This window comes from Tetrao urogallus, assembly GCF_951394365.1.
Source record: "Tetrao urogallus genome assembly, chromosome: 14".
NCBI classification, from domain to species: Eukaryota; Metazoa; Chordata; class Aves; order Galliformes; family Phasianidae; genus Tetrao; species Tetrao urogallus.
The window spans coordinates 8,639,149-8,658,179 of NC_136827.1; the positions used below are offsets into that span (position 1 = coordinate 8,639,149).

At 49.8% G+C, this 19,031-nt stretch overlaps 2 protein-coding genes across 2 annotated transcripts; both read left to right on the forward strand.

The window, feature by feature from the left end:
* The first annotated feature begins 1,938 nt into the window (after positions 1-1,938).
* Positions 1,939-5,759, forward strand: RPL26L1 (ribosomal protein L26 like 1). Its single transcript, XM_079542554.1, has 3 exons — positions 1,939-2,109; positions 2,592-2,732; positions 5,588-5,759. The coding sequence occupies exons 1-3, from the start codon at positions 1,942-1,944 to the stop codon at positions 5,714-5,716; spliced, it is 438 nt and encodes a 145-aa protein (XP_079398680.1). The 5' UTR covers positions 1,939-1,941; the 3' UTR covers positions 5,717-5,759.
* Positions 5,760-6,608: 849 nt separating this feature from the next.
* ATP6V0E1 (ATPase H+ transporting V0 subunit e1) lies at positions 6,609-12,452 on the forward strand (the record flags this gene model as incomplete). The annotated part of the gene is made up of 3 exons (XM_079542550.1): positions 6,609-6,712; positions 8,408-8,455; positions 12,327-12,452. 3 exons carry the CDS (start codon positions 6,609-6,611, stop codon positions 12,418-12,420), a joined length of 246 nt encoding a protein of 81 aa, XP_079398676.1. The 3' UTR covers positions 12,421-12,452.
* Positions 12,453-19,031: the final 6,579 nt, after the last annotated feature.

A 19,031-nucleotide genomic window follows, 5' to 3' on the forward strand; every position in this document is an offset into this window, starting at 1 on the left:
TAAAACTCTTCTGTGTTTGAATTGGCTTCTTGTTGCACTGCCATTGCAAAATCAACGTAAAAGGATTTTTTTTGGTTTGTTATTAATTATTATTTCAATGAATTGAGTGTTATCACACAATGAAATCACTTCAGGCCAGGTCGCACTGCGGAAAGTTGCCACGAGGCTCTGTTGTAATCAGCACTGAGTCATGTCTGGACATCCAGTGCTGGGCTTGAACTGCACCGAGTGTCCTCACCTCTTATTGTGTGTTTCTTTGAATGAGGAGTGAGGTATGTGAATAATTTGTGCTTGCACTTAGTTCTGGCTTCGCTCACTCGATGTTTGAGTAACCCTTTTTTGTCCTTCCTCTATTTAATTTCCTTTTAGCCTTGCTTCACAAAGTGTTTGGAAATGCATTGAGGCAATTAGCAAAGATTAAATACTGAAACGTTCCACGCCGTGAGTTTGGGCATCCCGCCTGAGATGGCTCCTGCCTGCCTCTGGGAACCCAACCCCCCCGAGGTGCTGTGCTGCTCCTCCCTGAGGGTGGTTTGGGTCATTTCTGTCAGCATCTTCTGCCGTGAGATAATTTCCTTGGAAATAAACTTGTGCCCGGGGGGAACAACAGCAAAGTAATCGCACAGTGTTTGTTGGGAGCGCAGGCAGCGCGTGCAGGTACGTTGAGTGTGAAGGAATGGTGGAGTGACAGTGCACACAGGAAAGTTGCAGCAACGGCGGTCTGGACTGAAAAATTCGAATCCGAGCGGTTTCCAGAAGGATGTCTGGGTGGGAGCCGGGGCTGCAATGCCGGCCGGGACCCAGCAGATGCCGGCCGGGTACCAGCAGCCCTGCGCAGTTGACCTCCGGCCGCGAGGGGGCGCAGCAGGCTCCGGCTCCTCGCACGGCCTTTGGCGCGGGCCCGGCGGCCGGTTGCGGAAGCGGAAGTGCTTCGTCCTCCTCTTTCCGGGCGACCGGCGCGGAGGCAGCAGCGGGTGAGGTTTCCGCGCCTGGGGTGGACCTTTCCAATCCGTCGCCATCCTCCGTGGGGCGGCCCCGAGCCGTTCCTCGGTGCCTGAGGCGTGATGGGGGCTCCGCGGCGGCTCCGGTGGGGCCCGGTCGAGGAAGCGGGAGGGGGACGGGAGAGGACTCGGTGGCCTCGGGCCTTATCGCTGCCGCCGGGCGGCCCGAGCCTTCCCGGGGGCTGCTGGTGGGGGAACGGGCTGCGCCGCGCTTAGCGGCCCCGGCGGGGTGAGGGCGCTGCGGGCTTTCGGACAGGGGCTGTGGGCAGGTCCGGCACGACCCCGGCCTGAAGTCAGGCCTGACTGCACTCAGGTGCCGGTTTGGATTGCAGACTCCGGATAGATGTCGTTCCTCTGGCACGTTCTCTGCTAATGGGCGATTCGGTGAATGCAGTGTGGCACAGCCTGCTGTGCAGCCTGGCTCGTGTGGCTGAACAGAAGCACCTGGTGCTGCATGTATCAGTTGGGTGTAGCAGTCACAGGGCAGCGCTGCAGCCATTAAGAGTTGGAGGAGATCAGATGTGCCTTGTGTGCTGCAAGGTCTGGTGTTAAATCTTATCAGAGATCCCTAAGTTTTGTGAGCGTCATTTCAGGGGAAGCCTGCAATACACATTCACCTCTTAAACAAAGCAGGTGTGCAACTGTGTGAAATGAATAGAAGTCAGTCAGGTGCCCTGACTTGTGACTACAGGGAACTCTGCGTTACAGGATACTGTCTCGTATGCACACAGGCACCTCTGTCAGTCCCTGGAGTCACGGTCACTCGTGGAAGGCTTAAACCTTGTTTGCAATCTAAGTTATATGGATATACAAATTGGAAATGAGAGTAAAAGCATTAAGTGAAGTCGAAATGCGCTTTTAAGTTTTGCTTTGCGTTATGTGTGTAGCCGATAAGTGTGACTTACACGTCTCTCAAACTGCTTTTCTTTGTGCAGCCAAAATGAAGTTCAACCCATTCGTAACTTCAGACCGCAGCAAGAACCGCAAGCGGCACTTCAATGCCCCTTCCCACATCCGGAGGAAAATAATGTCCTCCCCGCTGTCCAAGGAGCTGCGGCAGAAATACAACGTGCGCTCCATGCCCATCCGCAAGGATGACGAAGTCCAGGTAGCTGTGCTGTGTGATGTTTGAGTCCTGCTGTCACGTTTTAGGTTTTCATCTTGTTTTGTTTTTTAGGACCAAAGTTGTTCGTAGAACGTTACCAGAGCTCTGGGAAGAGTAAGGATTGATGTAGTCAGAGGTTTGTCCTATGGAATGTTTCCTGTCCTCACGTCAGTGAGCTGGGAGGCGTGAGAAACCCAAATTGCTGGCAGCAGCAGAGGGCTATTTCTAGTTGAAAAGGTTTGAAGTGGGTTGATGAGAGTTTACTGCAGGCTAAATGAGGAAAAGGTGCAGTTCTGATCCATTACATTTTCCTCCATCGCTTACATTGTCCAGTAATTTATCTCTTCCTGACACAACTAGTAAACAAGAGTTTACAGTTCTGGTTTTCGGTTAGGATAATTATATTGTGTTCCTTAAGGTCTGATAATTACTACAGGAATGTTTTAGATGTCCTGGAAAAGAATCCTTTGTATCTCCTTGTTTAGGTCGTCCGGGGTCATTACAAAGGGCAGCAGATCGGCAAAGTGGTGCAGGTGTACAGGAAGAAGTACGTCATCTACATTGAGCGCGTGCAGCGTGAGAAGGCCAACGGCACCACTGTGCACGTGGGGATCCATCCCAGCAAGGTATGGGCTGTGAGGGGAGCTCTGCAGGGCACTGGGAGGCCTTGCTGGCAAATGAAGGAACTGCTGTTTGCATGGGTAGAACTTTGTTACTGCCCGTGGAATGATGGGCTGAGATTGCTTGGGGTGTGCATTAATAATAAATGAGGAGACTTTAAACGTCATGCTAACAGAGAAGTAACGGTTGGAAGCAGGGGCTTTTCTGAGGCTTATTTAGTGGAGTTGTTGCAGACTGGGCTGTTCCAACAGTGCTTTCTGGAAAAGGTTTGAGCTCCTAAAGCACAGGTAGTTTTTTTAATTGATTGTTTAGGGGATGGGTCATTTAGAATAATCCTTTATCTTTTCTATATGGCATTTGCACTGATTTAGGAAGTGGTTGAAATGTTTAAATAGATGCTCAGAATGGTGACTTGTTCTTGTGACTATTCTGCTCTAATCTTGTCTGAATCTGGTTTCAGCCTGGAATGATTTTATAGTCATAGAATCACTGAAGGTTGAACAGACCTTTAAGATCCTCTGGTCCAAACGTGCACCTCTGGGCAATATTTCCCCACTGACCACATCCCTCAGTGCCACATCTGTATGGTTCTTGAATGCCTCACTCGAGGTGACTCGATCACCTCCCTGGGCAGCCTGTTCCAACACCTTGCTGCTCTTCCAGAGAAAAAAAAAAAATCATAATACACAACCTGAATTTCCCCTGGTGTATGTTGAGGCCATTCCCTCTCATCCTGCCACTAGTCACAAAGGAGCAGAGGCTGACACCCGCCTCGCCACAACCTCCTTTAGGCAGTTGCAGAGAGCAGTAAGGTCTCCCCTGTGTCTCTCTAAACAATCCCAGCCCCCTCAGCCGCTCCTCACAAGGGCTGTGCTCCAGACCCCTCACAGCTTCACTGCCCTTCTCCAGACACACTTCAGGGCCTCAGTGTGTTTCTTGTAGTGAGGGGCCCAAAACAGCAGAATGCTCAAGGTGCAGCTTCATCAGAGCTGTGCACAGGGGAGCAAGCACCTCCCTGCTCCTGCTGGAACACTGCTTCTCATACAAGCTAGGATGCCATTGGCCTTCTGGCCACCCAGGCTCAGTGGTGGCTCGTGCTCAGCCAAGCACTGACCGACACCCCCAGGTCTGCTCCTTCCGCACGGCTTTCCAGCCACTGCTCCAAGCCTGCAGCCCTGCCTGGGCTTCTTGTGGCCGTGGTGCAGGACCCAGCACTCGTTCTTGGTGAACTTCATCCCATTGGTCTCAGCCCAGCTATCCTGCAGTATTTAGAGTCAGTGAAAACCTGCCAAAGCCTGTTTAGATCACAGTAGCAAATCATTTCAAAGCAAGCAGAAAGCCTAGCCAAAAACCTGGTTTGAAGCAGATGAAATTGGAGTGCGTCAGACCTGTCGTGTATATTGAAGTGCTGGTTGTAGCAGGTTTTCTGATCTCAATGGTTGTTACTTAAAAGGAGAACAGAGTGATTCCAAAACAACGGTGAGTTGTGTGCAGTGATAACATTTGAGGTACAAGGTGACATTGTGATGGAACCAGCGTACACGTAATTGGAAATTACTGCTGTGGTAAATAGTGGATAAAATCGAGGTCTGTGCTGCTCCTTCACTGCTGTGAATGCTCTCCTGCACTGGAAATTGGACTTAGAAAAAGCTTTGTATGAAGATTATAGTTGTTAGTCCTAGGGCAGTGTGTAGCTGCACACTTGCAGTGGGACGAGGTAGGTAGGAATTAATGGCAGTTAATTCCTGAGGGCTTGCTGTACTGTGGAACTAACCAGGAGCATGCAGCTGTACCCAAGCCAGTATAGGTTTTAAGATTTGATTACCTCAGTGTGTTTTTTAAAGTCTTGCTTTCAGTTATACAAAATATTTCTTTGCCAATTTTGTGGGCAGAGAAGGAACTGAAGGGTACCCAGGGCTGAAAAGCAGTTTTGTTACAAACTCATTAAGGATCCAGTAGCAGAGGATTTGCACAAATTATCGTCTGTCTGTCTCTCTGTGTTACTGACTTGATAATCAGCTGTCCACGTTCAGCTGTTCAGGCCCTGTTCATGAAGGTGATGACTGTGTGAGACGTGTGGATTTCTGCTGCTCCCTGTAGCTAAACTGCATGGATTGGTGATTCCAGGCAGCACAGCAGAGATACGACAGTGACCAGCAGCAGCGTGCAGCCTGGTTTTCCAGCATTCTGAAGCTTAGCGCTGTTTAAAACATGGACAAATTTAAATAAACTTAGCTTCATTTAGGTTGGAAAAGAGCCTTAAAATCAAGTCCACAACAAAACGGTGCCCCCATGTCTCTTGAACACCCCCAGGAATGGTGACTCCAGCAGCTCGCTGCACAGCCTGCTGCAATGCCTGACCATTCCCTGCGTGGAGAAGCGAGTCCCAATCACCGATCTCACCCTCCCTGCAGCAGCTCGGGGCATTTCCTCGAGGCCTGATGGTCCACTGTGTTCCTGTGTGCTGCTGGGAACAGCATCAGCTGTGCTGCTGCATTATCCGTCATATCTGAGCAGCACCTGGTGTAATGGAAATGTTCCGATGAAATCATAAAATCAGACTTGCTCCAATGCAATTACTTTGTAGCTGGGTAGAAAAGTGGCTGCTCTTCAGTTGGTTTGAGTGTTGTGGCTGTGCAAGCAAGCCACTGTGCATATGTTCTGATTCCCTGAATGGACGAGGAGAAGTTGGGAAACTCGTAGGCAGTTCAATCCCTCCGTTCTACTCCAGCAGTTGGGCAGCCTGCTGCTGCTGTGCTGCTACTGCTGCTGTGCTGCTACTGCTGCTGTGCTGCTACTGCTGCTGGCAGGGTGCTGTGCTTGGAATGCTGAAGGCACTGAGTTCTTCTCCTTTCTCTAGGTGGTGATCACAAGGCTAAAGCTGGACAAAGACCGCAAGAAGATCTTGGAGCGTAAAGCGAAGTCTCGCCAGGTTGGCAAGGAGAAGGGCAAATACAAGGAAGAAACGATCGAAAAGATGCAGGAGTAGATGGCTTTCTATTTGACACCATTAAAGAACTGCTAAAACTAAACGTATTGCTGCGTGTCTTCTCCTTTAGGGAGTTTTGGTGCAGGGCGTTTGGACAGTGGTGAAATATTTTCTCATTTTTTAATTGTTTTAAAGGTGCCTATTTCGAAAGTGCTTTGTAAGCCTTTCTTTCTTCTGAAAACAGGCTTCTTCTGCACAAAGGTGTGATTTAGCTGAAGAAGGAGTGGTGTAGGAGCAGTGCAGTCCTGCAGACATACAGCAGTGGATGTGTCTGTCTGTCTTTCATCTGATGTCTAACACTCAGAAACGCCCCCAGTTTAAAAGGAACACGGCAGTTCTGCAGACTGCACGTATCTCACATTTCTCCTTGCATTTGAAGATGTTTCAGCAGTTGGCGGGCATGCTGTGCCCCACCACTTGCACGGCATCCGAATCCCTTACATCGGTGCCGCAAGGAGGGCTGCGGGGCCGTGCTTCGGGAAGGGAAGGGCTGCAGGGCTCGCCGCTGTTGGCGCCGTGCCGGGAGAGGAAAGCGGGCTTTGCGTGCTTAACGTTGAGAGCTGCTGCGCCGCAGCGCCCCGAGCCCTGCGATCAGGTGAGCTCGGCGCGTGCTCGCTGACCGCCGGCAGAAGGGACCCAGCTGCTGCCTGAGCGCCTTCTGTCCGCGCGCAGCTCCGCCTTACTCGCTTTCACGCCGCTGACGAGGCGCGCGCTTCCCGTCAGCGCTCCTCCCGACGCCCCGCCTTCCGCACGGCGCCGCGCGCGCAAACGGCGCCGCCTCGCGCTCGGGTGACGTGGCTGCCGCTGATTGGCCGGCGGGGCGGGGCGCAGCTCGGCGAGGCCTCGATCGGGCACCGCCCGGCGCCGCGCTCCGCTCCGCCGCAGCCCCGCCATGGCGTACGGTGGCCTGACGGTGCCCATCATCGTTATGACCGTCTTCTGGGGGGTGGTCGGCGGCGTCCTGCCGTGGCTCGTGCCCAAAGGGCCCAACCGCGGGTGAGTGGCCGGCGGGCGGCGCGGCTCTTCTCCTCCGTGTCCTTAAATAACCGCGGTCGCGGGCCGTGCCGCTCCGTGCCCTCGGTGCCGCGTGGTTCCCGCCCCGTTCTCCCCGCAGCGCCGTGGCCGCCTCTCCGCCTCTCGCCGCACGGCGCGGTTCGGAGCCGCGGGGCCCGGGCGGCCCTGCGGGCGCGGCTTCCTCTTCCCTCGCGCTCCAGACCTCGGCCTCCCGGCCCGCAGCGCCGAGCTGTCCGGCACGGAGGGGCTGCAGGAGCTGCCGCGGGGCCTCGGAGAGAAGCGCCGGGCGGGGATGGCGCGGCCCCGGCGGAGGAGCCGCGTGCTGCGTCTGTGCCCTGGGACGCGACGGCTTCTTGTCGCTTCCCCTCTCTGACGTCCCTCTGCTCCGCACGTACTAACAGGTACTAACGCCGCTCTCTCGCCACTCTTTCTCTAACCTGAAGGAACTGTCCTCGGCCCCGTCCCTTCGGCTCGGCTCTTTGCTGCCTCTTTTGGACCCGAAGTGGGTTTTGTGCCCGGAAGCTTTTCTGTTCTCAGGGGTGTCTTTGAAGTATCTCCTAGATGCTTCCCTAAGCGTTGGAAAGCAGGGAAGGGGTGCCAGCAGATGACCTCCAGTTCTTAAATTTGATCGTTTAACAAACGTGACTGCAGCATTGCTGACTCCTGATGCTACAGTAACACTGTATTCACTGATTGAATGCTCTTATCTTAGAGAAGAAAATCCAACCAGAAACGCCCCCAGAGAGCCCTGGGGGTTGGGTTAGGCTGATCCATTTTCTAGCAAAAGTCAACCTAGATCTTAACTGGTCCGTGGCTTTCGTTGCCTGGGTTAGCATTTCCAGGCAGTGTCTCCTGGCAGTGGCTGCTCCTGCAGCTCTGTGCAGGCTGTGCAGCTCTGTGTGGGAGCAGAACAGTTGATTGTTGATGGATAACGTGAGAATTCTTTTAATGCATGTCACGAAGGAGTTGGAGCTTGCTGTCCTAACAAGAGGTGTTGCTACTCAGTTCAGGGACAGGTGTGTATTGGGAAATCTCTTTTTGGAAGAAAAAAGAAACAACCCTCCATTTTCCTGCTGAGTTCTATGGGCTGCACAGATCTCTCAGTGTTAGAAACTCTCATTCCCTTCCCTCTCATTTCAAGCTGTGTAAAACTGCAGGTTCACCTCTCTGTCAGTCTCAAGAGCTGAGCTGCTTGGCTGTTCCTTCTCATCTTAGTGATGGTTTCTGTCTCAGTTTTCTTTCAGCAAGAAAGGAAATGCTGTGCCTGCAGACAAATCCAAGGGGCCTTTGAGATGTTATTTTGTTTACCAAAAGAAAGCAAAACAAACTTATGACATTAGAAACTTCTGTAAGCAGAGTTTTGCAGATGGAGAAAACAGTTTATTGTTGGCATCAGGAAATCCAGCTTTGATAACTCGCTGGTGTGAATGGCTGTGAGATGGAGCAAGGACACTGCGTAAGATTTTACTCCTGCTGTTCTTCTGCCTGGCCAGGCTGCGTCAGCTGTGCCCAGCCATGGCCCCTGCAGCTCGCTCAGCTGGGAGAACTTAGAGTGCTGATGCTGAGTCAGTTGCATGTGATCAAAGCAGAACTCATTCCTGGTGGTTATTCCTATAGATCTTGTGGTCAGTCTTAACATGAGACCTAACCAGCTGTGTCTTTCCTTCCTTTCTGCAGTGTTATCAACACAATGCTGGTGACGTGTGCTGTCTGCTGCTACCTGTTGTAAGTATAAATAACACTTTGCCTCTTAATCAAGCCACATTTTTACTGCACAGAATTTAGGAGGAAACTTGAGCAAATGAATCAGATTTTGACACGTGCTGTTCTGTGACACCTCTTAGCATTCTCTATTCTAAAGACCTTCAGTCCTGCTGGAGGAAATGTTTCTGTGATGATGGAGACTGCAGTAAAATAAACCAAAATTCTTCTGGTTGTTCTCTGACACCTGTGTTAGCCAAATTGTACATGCCAGATATTTGTCACGCTTGTGATATTTTGACACATTAATAATTTCTGTTTTAAATGTGACCAGTATGTTCTGCTACTGCCTGCTTTCTCTGTATGAAAATGAGTAGATGAGCAAACTGGCTGACATTACTGATAAACTCCTCATAGCATGCGTTTGTAGGAGCTGAGCCAGCTGTACCCGGGGTGTGGGGGAGAACACAGACTTCTTTCTCTGGATCTTTTTTTGCTGTGTTCCAGGAGAGGTGCTGAGCTGCCTGCAGCTGTATGGACGTTTGATTGACGTTAGTTATGTGGTATCCAGGCTCTGTATAGGCTGTGGTGGCCTCCCTGTCCTGCATACCAATTGCTTAGCCTCACCTTGTGCCAGGTCCCGAATGCTCATGTAACTGTGGGCTCCTGGGTGCCCTCTCTCAGAGCTGCAGCATTGGGGTGGCTGTAGGATTCTGCTGGCAGTGTGCGGGGGAGTGTTTTTTTTGGTGGTGTTTAAGCTTCTGTTTCTCACTGTGGTTTTTCCTATGCTTTGTTTTAACAGAAATAGTATTTTAATAGAAATAGTGAAACCTACTCTTCCAAATTCCTCCGAGTTCAGGATTTGTTTTATTCTTTTGTGCTTGTTCTTTGAGGCTGGGCAGTGTCTGTGAAGTCAGGGCCCTGTGGCAGCCTCAGAACCTTCAGGATGATGGTGTGGGATTCGTCACAGAGCTCTGAAGTATTTCACTTCTCAGTTTAGTGGTTTCTGCACTGAAGCAGATCCATTACAAATCTCATTAGTGTGATTGATAATCTGCTTCTACCTGTCAATGGGGGGGGGGGGCTCCTCTGCCTGCCTTCTTCATCTTGTCTGTTGTAACCTGGGTTCTGCATTTCCTTTCTCCAGTTATGCCATGATAAAAGAGAAGCAGCAAAACCTTACTAAGCTGTTGATAATTATATCCACATATAATAGGAGTTATACATACATTGCTACAAAAGTAATGCCTGGTATTTATTTCCATGGAAACAGCAGCAGCTACAAATAACACAATAACACTCTTTGGTAGAACAAATGCTCGACTACAAAACGCTGTTTCTCAACATGACCGCCTCCATTATCTGTGCATTCTCACCAGCAATGAACAAGAGCCTTCATGCTGCTCTCACAGGAATCAGACTCAACTTCTGTCAACTGATTTTTAAAGTCAGTCACGTTCACCTTGCACGTATTTCTGTGTTTAGATTTAAGGGATCGTTCTGAATAGCCATGTTGATTGCATGGTATTCATTTGCTTATTCTGTTTGAAGGTTTTCCACGTGCAAGTGTGTGATCTGTGTACAGATGATGTACCACAGCACTTTGTGAAGGCGAATATACAAGCCTCGGAAATCTGATAAAAGAAAAATCCAAGTGGAGAGTTATTGCTGCAGAAATCCTGGGTTGCACCGTTTTGTGAGGTGCTCTTAAGGTCTGAATCTATTTTGCTGTGTACAAAGCAGTGCCTGAAGCGGTGCCCTGATATCCTGCTGCCAGAGGACAGGATGTCTGAGAAGTGATACGGTTTGCTGCTGATTTGTAGAGGATTAAAAGATGCTTGCCCAATTTGACATTTAAACAGAGATAACAGGACCTCAATTTGTGACACGCAGCACAGACAGATGGCAGTTATGGCAAAAAGACCTTTCAGAAATCTTTCTGGTAGAACAGAAGGGACTTTAATTTCCTTGTTGGAGCTGGGTAATTAACAGTAGCAGTTGTAACCGGTATCCGGCAGAGCTGGAGGACCTGTGGGTGGCTCGAATGCCATACCTGATTTTAGCAGCTCAGAACATGAGCTGTTGCATGCCAAAGCTCGCTTTGTTCTACTTGGAATGCTGCATTTTGTTGTGTTGTCACGATAAATTGCTCTGTCGAGCAGCATCACTGTAGCAGTATGTAGGGAAAGCTTTTCCCTGGCTTATCTTAAGTGCTGGGGAGCCACAGGGCTCAGTGCCTGGCTGTGCTTTCAGCCCTTTGGTGCCAGCAGTGTGAGTAGGAGGTGTGTGCTATTGACCTGTAATGCCACTGTGGCTCAGAGCTTGGGCATCCAGCAAAGCCCCAACAAATGGCTTCTGGAAAGTGCCTGGTGCTTGCCTGGAGCGTGGCTGTACAGCTGGGTCGTGCCGATACTCAGAATGTGCTTCCAGCTCATTTAATTCACAGCCACGCTGAGCTGATCTTTGGAGGCATGGAGAGGTGAGAGATTGGTGCACAGAGTTCCTTCCTTTGGTACAGCAGGGAGGAGAATAATGTGCTTTAACAGGCTTTTGGTGTTCCTGTCCTCCTCCCACTGCTGTTAGCTCAGGACGCTGCAGGCAGATGGCACAGTGCTCTGGCACCCCTTTCTTCTGCCTCTAATTAACCATTGCAAAATAAATTCCGTTTGATTTCCAAGAGCTCATTTGCTTTTACCTTAATAGCAAACCTGAAGGACATCAGCCTGACAGCTGTTGGCTGCTCCCATTGGTACCTGGCTGCTGTTTTAGCTGCTCTGTGAATGCTGCTATGTATTGCGAGGCTCGCATGGCCGATAGAGTGCTGCAGGTTCTGCTCCTTAACAGGAGCCCTAATTTGTGCAAAAGAAAAAGCAGCATAGAAAATAAAACTTGTCAGTTGTAAGAGGATGGGTGCGTTTTCTTTAAGCCTGGCCAGCATCCCTCCCTGTGGCTGCTCCAGCCGCCTCCCAGCTGACCTGCGCCTCGTTCGCTGCTCAGAGCATCAAGGTTTGTGTGGAATTTTCCATGACTGCTGAGCACTCTGATACATTTGTGGCAGCTCCCATTACAAAGCCGCTCTGCTTTTTCTCCTCCTTACAAAGCGTTCTAGAAATAGCAGATAGATGAACCAGTGTGTGTGCACTAAATGTGTTTATACAGTTAGTATTTAATGTAGATTTAAATCCATGGAAGCATTCATGACTCTTTCTGAACCTTGTAATATTTACAGAGCAAATGTATCTCGTAACAGTGGAGTATTTATTTCTGTTTAGCTTTCCTGGATGTTTTCCACAGGCTGCATTCCCCTTGTTCTGGGTGGTGGCTGTGGCTCCTGCGGTGTTGCTTTGTGAGCTGCTCCACTGACAGAATCCCTGGCTCTGACCGCAGGGGTTTGTTGTCACATTGATTGATGATTATTTTTTGTTCCTGTGTGTTTTCTGAGCAGTCCTGCTCCAGGCTTGCCAGAGGGGTCTGCAATACACTGAAAATAATGGCCAGTGAGAAAGAGGAGTTTTCTTGTATATTTTTTCTGTCCTTTAAAGGATGCTTCAAAGGCACCAAGAAAAGAGCCAACTCGTTTATGTTTCTGTATTCTGATCCCATACGTTTCATGTATTTCCTGACAAAGGAGAAGTACGTGGGAGAAATGCTGTCAGGTGGTTCTGTACTGCTGCAGGCTGATCAGGACCACTTGTATCAGGTGTGGTATCAGGTCTTCATTGATAGTATCCAGTGTGCATGTGAGCTGGAGCATGACTTTGCTCTGATGCAGCACCTTCCAAAACACTGTGTTATCCCCTCTGATAGGTTGTGTGCTTTGGCCCAGCCCTCCCATACCGTAAGCTGTGTCCTTTGGCTGATGTTCTCTTTCTTGGGTTGTTTGGTTGTCTTGCAGTTGGCTGATTGCAATCTTGGCTCAGCTCAACCCCCTCTTTGGGCCGCAGCTGAGCAATGACACGATCTGGTACCTTAAAGTTCACTGGCCTTAAGGATGGTGGTTCCCTGCTGTGCTGCACTGACCAGGTGAGTATGGTCAGATCTGTTAACGCCTTTGGTGTGTTAAATGGCTCAGCAGCAGCGTAAGCAGGGGTTCAGAATTGCTGGGGTTTGGGACTGACAAATCTCTCTTTCTAGAGATTGCAACCAAACAAATGTTGGCTGTTAATTGTGACCGGGCACTGTGAAAAGCCCAGGCTGAATTTCTGTGCGGGCTCTGCTATCACGTCATGTGGGACTGTTTTCAGTAACAGGTGTTTGTAGGGACGACACTACATTTCTTCACCCTACCAAAAAAACAGCTGGAAGGGAAGCATTCTTCTATTAACAGCTAGCATAAATGGATTGCCTCATTTTTACTGAGGAAGCCCCTCTCCCAAGCCCTGATTCCCAAGGCAGAGTACAGTGTTGTTCTTTCACTGGGGAAGTCTGAGTGAGAATTGCAGCAGTGGCTCTCAGTCTCCTGTCCATGCAGAGCGTTAGCACCCAACCTGCAGACGGCTGTTCTGTTTCTAATGGTGGTGTGAGCCACTGGAATGGCAGATGAGCCTGGATGAGCCTGCTGCTCTCTACCTGGCAGTGCTGCTCGAATGCTGTTGTGGCGTTTCTTGAGGCCTCTCCTGGTGTGACCTTATTAAAAGCAGCATGATGACTTCAGGTTTCTCTGTGAGGGCAGCATTTAAAATTAAGTGTTCAAGTGAAGGTTTTGTTGTGGAATGAGGTACCCGTGGTTTTAGTTCTTTCACTGGTAACACTAAGTAATTCAGCATGCTTAACCTATTTTACCTGTCTGGTTTCTGTGGGTTTTCTCCCACTCTTACAGTTCAGTTGCCTGTTCCTTTGCTCTTGTACCTTTAACTTTTGTTCACAGAAGTCCAGCAGCAGCAGACAAACGACAATTGATGTTATAATTCAATTAAACGCTGGCTGTAGAGCATTCTGTAAATCTACCCTGAAGCAAAGCTCTGCAGATTCAAAGTAGGATTCATCTGAGCTGTGGTAGTGTCAGACCGTGGGATGTGTGTATGCTTGCATCTTTTTTTAAGCATCAAGCAGAAGCTGAAGGTGGACTTGGTCCTGCTTCGGGTGGAGGCTGTGTTTAAGTACATCAGTCAGACTGAATTTCCCAGGTGCGTTTCCACTGCTCGTGTGTTAACACAAAATCAGAAGCAGAGAGCAATGTATTCTGGTACTGGGCACACAGATTCCTGAATCCCACGGTTCCCTGAGACCTAAAATTGAGCTGCAATTATCTGAACAAGTAGATGCCTTGGATTTTAAATGTGGGCTTATCTGGCTGATAGATGAACTGTGGTCATACTACCAGCAAAGACAAAGGGGAGTTGGGTTACAGTGTCTGTAGACTAAATGTCTGCAAAGAAGATCGGGGCTTACCCTGCTCTGCTTTCACCCCTTTGAGAGGAGTGTTTCCCAGAGAGCTGCAGTGTGTTTGCACTGTGGAAGACAGGGATCCAATGCAGTCTGGGGTGGACAGAACACCGATGTGAGGAGCTGACATTTTTAGACTTTCTAATGGAGAATTGAAGTTGCATGTAGCACTCATTGTGCAATATGAAGTAGTTTTTTAAATCTTAAATATGTCTGCTTTCGTTGACTTGATTTTGGAATGAAGCGAAAGTTCATTTCCTTAGGAAAAAGACTGCAGTAAGGAGGAAAAAAAAAATAGTATAGGATAATGTTCCACTGTTAGATACCATGTTCTTTCCTGCCTTGAGGTAGAAATAAGCTGCTCCATGGTTGAATTAGAATTACTCGTGCAGTGCTGGGTGAGCCTGGCTGCAAGGAGGGGCTGCGGCGTCTGGCACTGCTGTGTGCTGATGCACTTAACGGCTCTGGATGAGTTTCTCACTAGGCAGGAGCTGTCAGTTAGATTACATCTGAAGGGGCTGCGTTATCTCTCTGACATTGCACAGCACTCCATCAGTGCACCCACCGTTTCTGGTTTTGACCAGTAGATTTTGGCTTTTAAGATGTGCTTTTGCAGCGCTCGAGTTGCATACGCTGTGTTCATGTCTGCCTCCAGTCTCTCTTTCAGCTGAGTTGTGGATGGATTAGTATGGGCAGGGTGCAGTTACAGAGAATGAAGTGGTAACTACCAGGGAAGAGAGACTGTTTAAAAAGGAAGATCAGTGTAAGCAAACCTGTTTCACTTGACTAATAGAGCAAGCTGAAAAATACTTGTGGGATGCCCACATCCTAATGAGGAGTGCCTACAGATGCTGACTTGCTTGGTATTTCTGTGTCACTATCCCTCTCATTTAAATGACGATGATGTCTGAGATGACTGTCTATATAACCATGTTCGTGGCTTGAGAGCAGTACGTAACAGCACGCAGCTGTACTAAATATGGGCTACAGCCTCTTCCCTTTTAATCAGTGAGGAGTAATGCCCACTGGTAGTCTGAAATTTGTCACTGCAGTCTGTATTCTCAGACCAGGAACTGCCTTTACGTGAGTGCAGGAAGGTCCATCATCTGGATGACTGGATGTTCTTACTGCAGACATATTTAAACCTCTCTGGTGGCATAATAGTTCTGTAACTGTAATAACTTCAGAAGATTAAGCCACAAAGAAAGAAAGGAGAGATTAATCTCCTAAAATAAATTGCCTACAGTTGTCGATAATTTTTAGTGCGTTTGTGGAATGCAAATAGTTGTGGATAACTCAACAACTGGGTCTTCAACTAGTTAATCACCTCCATGGAAGTGAATAATTCAATTGCCTTTTGCTTTACAGGTAAAGAAGAGATTTCCTTCAGATGAAAAACCTCCACAGATCCAAAGATGCCCTTAACATACCTGGTTGGATACCATTCCTGCATTGATGCCTTAACACATACATTGTGCTTCAGATGGCTTCTTGAAAGCCCTCTATTTGTCCTACTTTACCACCTAACAGTGTGCCTAATCTAACTCCTTCAGTACTGTACGTTTCTATCTGTTAACTTCAGGTATGATTAAAGTTTCTGAAGTTTCTACAGGGACATTGCCAGCTTCCCTGTGCACTTTACTTGCTCTGTAGAAATGCTGTATCTCAGAGCTTTGTCTCTAGCTGTTCATTCCTGTTCTGTTTGACTGCACTTGAAAAGAAATGTCTTTAAAAGAAATGAAACTGTATGAGGAGAGAAGCAATGCTGCCACATGTTGATGGCATTTATTTTTTAAAAGGAGTTGTGGTTTTGGGAAATGTGGTCTTAAATTTCTCATACCGGAAAATAAAAGTAATCTTCTGCTTTATAAGGAACGCTCTTGTGCCATGTTTAACTCTTCCATTGTTTTAATTGTGCTGCAGTTAGCTGGCGTTCAGCTGGGACTGCTGCTGTGCTGAAGGAGCACGCTGCTGCCTGTACCCACACTGCTTGGATGGCTCCAAAACAGAGCAAAATGACCGATGAGTTCTGCAGGGAGCAGTGTTTGCTTGAGAGCCTCTCTGTGAGCTTCTCATTGTCTGATCCCAGAAGGGCTAACTAGCAGAGATGATGTGACTGGTTTGAATGGACTGTAAGTAGTGGTTTTGATAGGAGGTGAATGGAATCCCTGGCCTTCTTGGAGGTCATGTATAGTAACAAGCAGTGTGGGGTGAGCTGTGGTGTTAGATGGGTGACACATGCACGTGGGATGGGGGGAAGGTGGAGGGGCAGAGCCCACGTGGAGGGCTGCTGCAGCTCTGGGGGTGAATCGAGTCAGTCATTTGCCAAGGAATAACTTCAGAAGTACAAACCCTGCTTTTATTTGCAGGAGTCTACACGCATACTTTCTTTAAATCAAGTCCAGATAACTAGCAGTTTTGCCTTGCTTTGTTATATTGTTATGCACAGGGATGGAGCATTTTTTTTCCTTCTGAATATGCTGTTAACTTGTTTGGTGGGATGGTATTCATTACTGTACAGGAAATTCTGAAATCCTTACAAAAGGCAGTAACGTGGTAATCAGAAACAGGCAGCATGAATTGCAGAAGCCGTAACACTTGGTAGTATAAATAAGTACAATGACTGTTGGGACTGGAATGGTGATTATTTTTTTTCCAAGTTAGCTAGTATTGAAAGCTGTATTTTAACATGCGAGGAGTTGTGCTCCACCATGCCCCATAGTTTGTGGAAAAAGAATTCCAAAGAAAATTGGAATCAGAGGGAGCTTAGTGAAACATAGGTGTTTTTTAATTGTGTGGGAAGGGGGATGAGATATGTTGATGTCATAAAGGGAGGGAAAGAGAAATGCTTCAAGACATTGTTAGGAAGTTCTTAAATACGTTGATCTGCTGTCGGATTTAAAGTGAGGTGAGACTAACCCAAAAGGAAGATGCCCATTGACTAGAAGTGGTATTGTTACATTGGCTTTTTAACCTTCTTTTTCTTTAAAACAAGCTTTCCATTTTAGGTTTCAAGCAATCGCTGTTGAAGATACAGGAAAGTAAACTAGGTCCTGGGGTGTTTTGATGTTTTGCTGCTGGTGAATCTAATGCTAAGAGCTAATTAAAGCCGGGGCAAACAAGCCATACTTGCATTTATATTTAGATGCTTTCCAGATAAAGAAATTTCCCTTTATCTAATGCTTAATATTTCCTCTGGAACAGATACGCACAAGTAGCATGATTAAATAAGTTACGAGATAATGTTTTATTTCTGTTCTGCTGAACGCTGTGTGTTCTGTTGTCTGCATTGTGATCTTCTGCTGCATGTGTGCCAGGAATTAACACGGCTTCTGAGAAGGTTTTATTTTGCATGACTGCAGGAAATTAGAACAGACAGATTCAATCGCTGGTGTTTAACACACAATGCGGGTATCAAAGCCTGTGACAGTTTCTTGCTTTGTGACAGCAGAAGACAATGGAAAATGTTAAAATATACATGAGCTGGAGCTTGGAACAGATAGAAAGCCAGCATCTGCAGGGGAACAGTCTGACTTCCAGGTGTGTTTTGATGTTTTTCAGAAGTTAAATATAAAATACGGAGGGTTAAGGAAGCAGACTCCATAGAGGCATCTTGGGGGCTTCAGGTCACAAACACTGAGGGCCGCTTTGTGTTCCAGTCAGTGCCACATCGCGTGCTTTTAGCTTGTTCTGTCAGCGCTGTTTGGGCAGTTCAAACACCTGCACGGGAAAGTGCTCTGAGAACTCCATGGCATTTTGGTTTCCTCCATGGAGAACGATGGAAATGCTTCACTCCTGCTGAGGGCTGGAAGTGCTCAGAGCTGCTGGCTGCTCCTGCAGGGCAGCGGGAGCTGTGGTGGGAGGGGATGGGGTCAGTGTGGGAGAACGAGGTACAAAAGTGTGTTTAACACAATAAAGAAAATATCATTTACAAATGGTAATAAGGAAAGAACCGGACTTTATTTAGTAATGTCTTCTTTTGCGTCTAAGTGACTGTGGCCGTGCCCGTGGCTATAGGCAGCAGCAGAGCTTCAACGCAGTGCTGAGAGGATGCACAGTAGGTAACTCTGAGCAGGAGCCTCTCATCCTCTTGCCTCGATGCGTTCCCCCAAGCTGGATGTGCAGAGGGGAAGAGCAGGAGCTGCTTTTTACACTGCCGGTAGCGGAGTAGACCCTCTCCCCGAGATAAAGCAGGGTGTCCCACCCGCACCGCCACACAGCCCGGCCACCCCCCACAACGCGCATTGTCGAGGCGCAGCCCGCCACCGCGCCTTAAATACCCCCCCCGCGCGCCTCGCTGCTGTCACGTGACGGAGGAGGCCAGGCCCGGTGGCTTCCCATTGGACAACGCAGAAGCGGGCGGCGATTGGCTGGTTTCACCTCCCCCTCCCTCCCTTCCCACGTGAGGCGAGTCACGCGATTTCCGGGAACCCGTCAGGAAGGGACATAAACAAAACAAACCCCAAAGCCGCATGGAGGGTCCGGGCCGGAGCGCGCGGGGCGGCGCCCCCTGCTGAGCCCCGACCGCTCGGTGAGTGTGGGCCGCGGGGGGCGGCGGGCGGCGGCTTCGCGGAACCTGGCCCCGGCCGGCAGCTGCGCCCCGAGGGGGAGGCAGGGCAGCACAGAGGGCTCCGGAGAGCTCTGCGTCCGCCGGCCGCCGCCGGCCCGGCCTGCCTTCTGATGAAGGGAGCCGCGTCGTCTCGGCGGAGGGGAGGCGGTGTTAAGAGGGGGTCGGCGGCGCGCGACGGGCAGGGGGCTCCGGCACGCGAGAAAAGGGGTGTGTCTGCCCGGCGCCGGGAGCGGAGGAGCGGTGCCGGTGGCGAGCTTACGGCCGCAGAGCCGGCTGCTGGGGGGTGTGGCTGCGGGACGGGGGTGCTCGCGTCCCTCTGCACGGCTGCGGGAGGCGGCGCCCGGAGGGCTCCGAGCGGGGCTGCGGGGCGCGGGCTCGGCGGCGGCTGTCGGCGGCGGCGCGGTGGAAGGGAGCGCTGCGGAGTGCCGCGGAGTGCCGGGGGGCGGAGGTGCCTTCCTCGCTCCTCGGAGCGGCTCCGGCCGTGAGCTGCGGGACGGCTCGGCTTTCACCGCCCGGCGCCGAGCGGCTGTTGCTGCAGGACCCGGCTGCCCCTCCGGGCTCGCGGCCGCCATCCCTTACGCCTTCACCTGTTGGAGCGCCCGGAGCGGGCCGCGGCTCTCCGCGCCTTCGGGCCGGCGGTGTCCG